At 38.8% G+C, this 6,321-nt stretch overlaps 1 protein-coding gene across 2 annotated transcripts in view; it reads right to left on the bottom strand.

Annotated features, from left to right (window-relative positions):
• Nucleotides 1–847: 847 nt before the first annotated feature.
• The window catches only part of timm21 (translocase of inner mitochondrial membrane 21), an 8,025-nt gene continuing 2,551 nt past the window's right edge, over nucleotides 848–6,321 (bottom strand). The window contains exons 6-7 of one of the 2 annotated variants that reach the window (XM_027274126.1): nucleotides 1,921–1,974; nucleotides 848–1,690 (exon numbers count right to left, since the gene is read on the bottom strand). In XM_027274126.1, the coding sequence (XP_027129927.1) occupies nucleotides 1,568–1,690; nucleotides 1,921–1,974 (177 nt within the window). In that variant the 3' untranslated portion in view covers nucleotides 848–1,567. Of the gene's footprint in view, nucleotides 1,691–1,920; nucleotides 2,027–6,321 lie in introns of both variants that reach the window. The other variant, XM_027274125.1, reaches the window with a different exon arrangement.

Below are 6,321 nucleotides of genomic sequence, written 5' to 3'. Positions count from 1 at the left end.
TTCCCGTAAAGCCGCTTCCCCCCGAACAGACGCAGTCATCACAGTTATTAATCCGTCTTCATGTTCAAGGACTGTTGTTAATGTTAGAAATGTGCCTTAAAATGGCGCTTTTGGTAACCTTTATATTAGAGGCAAGCAGCACAAAGCTACTTGGGGAATGAGGAAAAAGCTATTTTAGGTAGCTGATGTTTTAGTAATTACAAATATATATATGTTCCAAGAAGAAAAATACAGAAAACTGTTTACAACTGGCAAATAATTAAAAAGATAGTAATAACAAGTTATCTGCCTTTTCGAGTAGCACACATTAGCACCAATGTTGTCACAAAAAATGCGATTAAAAAGATGATCGTTCCCGGGTTATTGCTACTGTTTTATAGACGTCCCATCATAAATGCCAGTATTTCCGAGCGTCATGGAAGGTAGCACACGTTCTTCTGACAAAGGCTCCAAATACTACAAACAATGTCATTATGTTCACGTTTATAAACATACCAAGCAAGGATTTATTCACAAGAGGAGAATTATTACATTTACGGTTCATTGTTCGAGTTTAAATCTGTTCCAAAATCTACTGAATAACCATTAAAATACCCTTTAAATTCATATAAAATGTAACTGACTGAGAAAAGATGAAATCATATAAAAAGGTCATATCAGGTTGTCCCTCTTGACTCCTTGCCTCCATCTAGTGGTCATTGTTTTATAATGCAAGCGAGCGTTTCAAAAAGGCAACCAAACACAGAATAGAGCTGTTAGGACTGTATAGACTTAAATAAATACAATGTTCCCCATAAAGTCGGAATAAAATATTTTTTCACCTGTTCTCATTAAATGATTGTGACAATGCAATGTGTTCTTGATAGATAAAGTGTATCTTCTCTAAACGTTATTGATAAATCTCTGACTACTAAACCACAATTAACCTGATGTGTATAAATAGGAATACACAGAGGAATGTGTCTGAAGACAAAATTATTCCAACTTTAATGGGCAACTGTGTAAATATGGAAATTGAACTGAAAAGCAGACCTAGCAGAATACAGAGGAGGTGGATGTGACTGAGTTCATTACTAAGCACAACACAAGGAATCATTTTCAAGATCTCTAAATTGACTTGCCTTGGCTGTACAAACACACAAACAACAAACACCTTTGAAGGGTTAAAAATAATTCAGAAAATTCAATTCAATAAATGTGAAAGATCAATCATAGTTTCTGCTCAAGACAAAAAAAAGACTGCACGGATACTGTATTTTTGTTGCGTCTGTTCCTCTGGATAACAAACATTTTATTACAATTCAAAAGCACCTTTGATTACAAGTTATTTCAAGATTCAAGCCATCCCATAGTGCTTTAGTCAAAACTTGAAATTTATGAAACAATAACACAGACAGTCAATGATCATTTTCTGTGAGAGTGACTGCTTTGCAAAGCTCTTCACCAAAATGCTAGGCAGTATATTGTAGTAGCCAAAACAGTCGATGTTTAACATAACAGCTTTTAATAGTAAATCAAAGTTAAATGTACAGCCATTTGTGCAATTACACAAACACACAGTGCGTTTTCAGTGAATCGACACTTGTGAGTCCATTATCTGTCGGTTGTCTTCCACAATGATGGTCCGTCTTGGATAGGTGTCTATGTCCACAAATATGTATCGAAACTCATATTTTCCTGTTTCAGGATTCTGTAAAGCAACAAGAGGTTAGAACAGTATTTCAACTTGGCAGATAAAATCATTTAAAAAAAAACTGTCTGATTATCAGCCTTGTACATTCAGTCTTGGCTATTGCACGTGGAATTACTGGTTAATTTTGACATAATTAATTCATTTCACATGTATAATTCTTGAATACTGGGATACCTTAACATCACTTCCATTACATAAACTGCATTTTAACGAAGGAGAATACAAACCTCTTTTGACTCTGAATGCACAGTTCCTTTGAGGCCAGGCTCAGAGCCCTCGATGTAAAACTTAAGCTGCATATGCTTCAGTCCGTCCTTCAGGTACTCCATATGTCTACATTGGAAACACACACACATACACACAGGATCAAAACACTGTAATACCTCAACACTACCACCGCACAGATACTTATGTATAGTACAACCTGTTTAAATGGTCTTGAACACTACTACTACTACTACCACTACAGAATGACACATGGAATAAAAGTATATAACAGTTTAAAGTGTCATGACAGTAATATACGACTTACTACAACATTACTTTAGGGCTGCAACAATTCCTCGGGTACCTCCAGTAACTCGATTCCAAAAAATGATCGAGGAATTTCCTCTGCCTCGGAGCCTCGTTTAATTAAATTTAAAGCTCACGTTTCGCACAGATTATTTTTACCTTCTTTGAACCCTGCGCAGCTAATTTATAGATTTTTTACTGGCCAACAGCGGGGGGTACTCTCTAGCAGTAAATGCAGAAGTGAGACAGACATGCGGGGAAAGATTTTGCATCAAAGAAGACACTAGTTTTGGTTTTGACATGGTTTTGTCATTTTGCGCATCATGCACACACCCATAATCATGGAAAACACACGAAGAAATGCATATGATGCAGCTTTCAAGTTAAAGGCAATCGAAATCGAAAAGGAAATACAGCTACTGCACGTAATTTTGGCATCCCATGTTGATGGCGTGTTGGTGCTGGCACAGTTTGAAAAAAAAAAAGCGTGTCTTATATTTAAAACAAACAAAAAAAAAATCTTCCGTGTACGGTCTTGTCTCTGTGTGAATACCTCATGTAACAACATGCGGCTTATATTCAAGTGCGGCCTATATATGCACAAAATGTATTTTCTTTTCAAATTTAGCTGGGCGAAGGCTCTGAGGCCGGCTCAAGGAACTGTGCACAGAGTCAAAGAGGTATCCCAGTATTCAAGAATATACAGTGAAATGAAATTATAGGTCAAATCAACCAGTAATTCCAAGTGCAACAGCCAAGACTGAATGTACAAGGCGATAATCAGACAGTTTTTTAAAATGATTTTATCTGCCAAGTTGAAATACTGTTCTAACTCTTGTTGCTTTACAGAACCTGAAACAGGAAAATATGAGTTCGTTACATATTTGTGGACAAGACACCTATCCAAGACGGACCATCATTGTGGAAGACAACCGACAGATAATGGACTCACAAGTGTCGATTCACTGAAACGCACGTGTGTTTGTGTAATTGCACAAATGGCTGTACATTTAACTTTGATTTACTATAAAAGCTGTTATGTTAAACATCGACTGTTTTGGCTACTACAATATACTGCCTAGCATTTTTGGTGAAGAGCTTTGCAAAGCAGTCACTCTCACAGAAAATGATCATTGGACTGTCGTGTTATTGTTTCTAAATTTCAAGTTTTGACTAAAGCACTATGGGATGGCTTGAATCTTGAAATAAAGTTAATCAAAGGTGCTTTTGAATTGTAATAAAATGTTTGTTGTATCCAGAGGAACAGACGCAACAAAAATACAGTATCAGTGCAGTCTTTTTTTTGTCTTGAGCAGAAACATGGATTGATCTTTCACATTTATTGAATTGATTTTTCGAATTATTTTTAACCCTTCAAAGGTGTTTGTGTGTTGTACAGCCAAGGCAAGTCAATTTAGAGTCTTGAAAATGTTAGATTCCTGGGTTGTGCTTAGTAATGAGCTCAGTCACATCCACTCCTCTGATTCTGGCTAGGTCTGCTTTTCATTTCAATTTCCATATTTACACAGTTGCCCATTAAAGTTGGAATAATTTTGCTTCAGACACATTCCTCTGTGTATCCTATTTATACACACAGGTTAATGTTTAGTAAGTCAGAGATTTATCAATAAAGTTTAGAGAAAGATACACTTTATCTATCAAGAACACATCGCATTGTCACAATCATTTAATGAGAAGAGGTAAAAAAAATATTTTATTCCATTATGGGGAACATGTATTATTTAGTCTTTACAGTCCTAACAGCTCATTCTGTGTTTGGTTGCCTTTTTGAAACGCTCGCTTGCATTATAAAACATGACCACTAGATGGAGGCAAGGAGTCAAGAGGACAAACCTGATATGACCTTTTTATATCATTCATCATCTCAGTCAGTTACATTTATATGAATTTAAAGGGTATTTAATGGTTATTCAGTAGATTTTGGAAGACTCAAAAAACCCAACAATGAACCGTAATGTAATAATTCTCCTCTTGTGAAAAATCCTTGCTTGGTATGTTATGAACGTGAACATAATGACATTGTTTGTAGTATTTGGAGCCTGTCAGAAGAACGTGGGCTACCTTCCATGACGCTCGGAATACTGGCATTTATGATGGGACGTCTATAAAACAGTAGCATAACACCGGGAACGATCATCTTTTTATCGCATTTTTTGTAGCACATTGGGTGCTAGTGGGCACTCGAAAAGGCAGAGACTTGTTATACATCTTTGTAATTATTTGCCAGGTGTGTAAACGTTTTCTGTATTTTCTTCTTGGAACATAAATATGTGAATTACTAAACATCAGCTGTGACCCTCCTAAAAAGCTTTTTCCTCATTCCCCAGGTAGCTTTAGCTGCTTGCCTCTAATATAAAGGTTACCAAAAGCGCTATTTTAAGGCACATTTCTAACATTAAACAACAGTCCTTGAACATGAAGACGGATTTAATAACTGTGAGGACTGCGTCTGTTCGGGGGGAAGCGGCTTTACGGGAAGCTCTGAAGGTACGGCGCCGTGAACGCCGCCCCACTGTGTGAAGCCAAACGGCAGGGGATGAGCTAAGTCCTCAGAGCTAAGCTGAACTCTCCAGGACTCGTTTAGTTGTTTCCTCTGTGTTAAGTCAACGCGTAGCTGCTTGGTAAACAGCTAGTGACCTTGTCTGTAATACCGAGGAGGTATGTTAGTAAGGGGGGTCGGTTTCAGCGCTGTTTTGGGTAAACAGAGTAGCGGGCTGCTGTTGTTGTTGTTGTTGTTGTGGCCTGCTAACGCGCTTAGCTTGAGCTAATCCTGTTACTCTGTATCACATCCCTGCGAAACGCACAAGGGGAATGGCACACCCTCACAACTCAAGACAGGTCGAGTTGTCGCTGTAAAAGTAAGTAATTTTTAAAAACACTTCTTGTGTTTGCGTTGGCTAAGTTAAGTCGTGCTAAACTTAACGTTTGTTTAAGTTACAGAAAGTGCTCGGAGCGTTTAACGCTAAAACACTCAGAGTGCTGAGATTTCCTGAGCCTCTGGGTGTTTCATAACTGTTAATATGTATATTAATAAAAGCTAATTAGGGTAAATGACTCAATTGTTTCCGTTCTCAGGGCGAGTTGTGGTCTGCCAGCTATGAGAGCCTCTACTCAGTGATTGACATCTGGCAAAAACATGGAGCTGTACTGGTACATGTGAGTACAGCTAATGTAATAACATCAATAAAAGTCATCAATTAAACTGTAACATAATGTCCCATTACACCCTTCCCCTCTTTTTTCTTCTTCACAGAGTCGTCATCATATTCATCATCATCAAGATATCTTCTATGTGTGCTGGTACCGATCGAGACAAAGGCAACTGGCAGCATACCTGAGCAACCCACGCAATGCTCAGATAGTCATCGTCGGTGGAAGAGCCTACCTTCATCAGATGGTGCGAGAGGCAGAGTGTAGTGCAGATCCCCCCCTTCCTCAAACATACACTTCGAATCCAGCTGTCAGGCACTCGAGTGTTTTCCGGGAAATGTCTTTATTATGGCTGGGCTAAGTATACACCAGGTTCAAGGGTTGGGCAGTAAAGTGAAACTCTTTGTGTGGACTGAGAGGAGACTTGAACAAGAGTAACAAAGCTGCAAACATGACTGTTTTGAGTGGAAAACATGGCAAAGAGCATGTTTTTTTGGGTGGAGTGGGATGGCTGGTTTATCAACACTAGCCTTGGTCTTGACACATTGCATTCAAAGGCAGGACCTCTGCTTCAATGTAACTACAACCTCGAATTCTCGTAAAAAACCCAATACCCTGCCGTATTTAAATTAAAATGCAAGGAGTGAGGCAGCGACCGTGGGGAGGCGTGACCTTGTGGGTACATAGTGTGTGTGAGGAAGAGACAGGGACACTTGACTGACTGACTGACTACGGCTCAGTACACAGACAGCCATGAGAAGCTACTGTCAGCCTTGTCAGTGTCCTGCAGGAGGGACAGGGTTGCCTGAAGGAGCTTTGACAGTCACTAGAAGCACATTTATGGCCCTTTTCCGAGAGTTACTGTGCCAGCTTGTTTGAAAAACACATGTATTAACATCCATTGCCAAAAGATACTATGTGATTATTGTACAGTGGTAAGTCCT

Source organism: Larimichthys crocea, chromosome XXIII (assembly GCF_000972845.2).
Source record: "Larimichthys crocea isolate SSNF chromosome XXIII, L_crocea_2.0, whole genome shotgun sequence".
NCBI classification, from domain to species: Eukaryota; Metazoa; Chordata; class Actinopteri; family Sciaenidae; genus Larimichthys; species Larimichthys crocea.
This window is presented reverse-complemented; position numbering and strand designations above follow the sequence as displayed.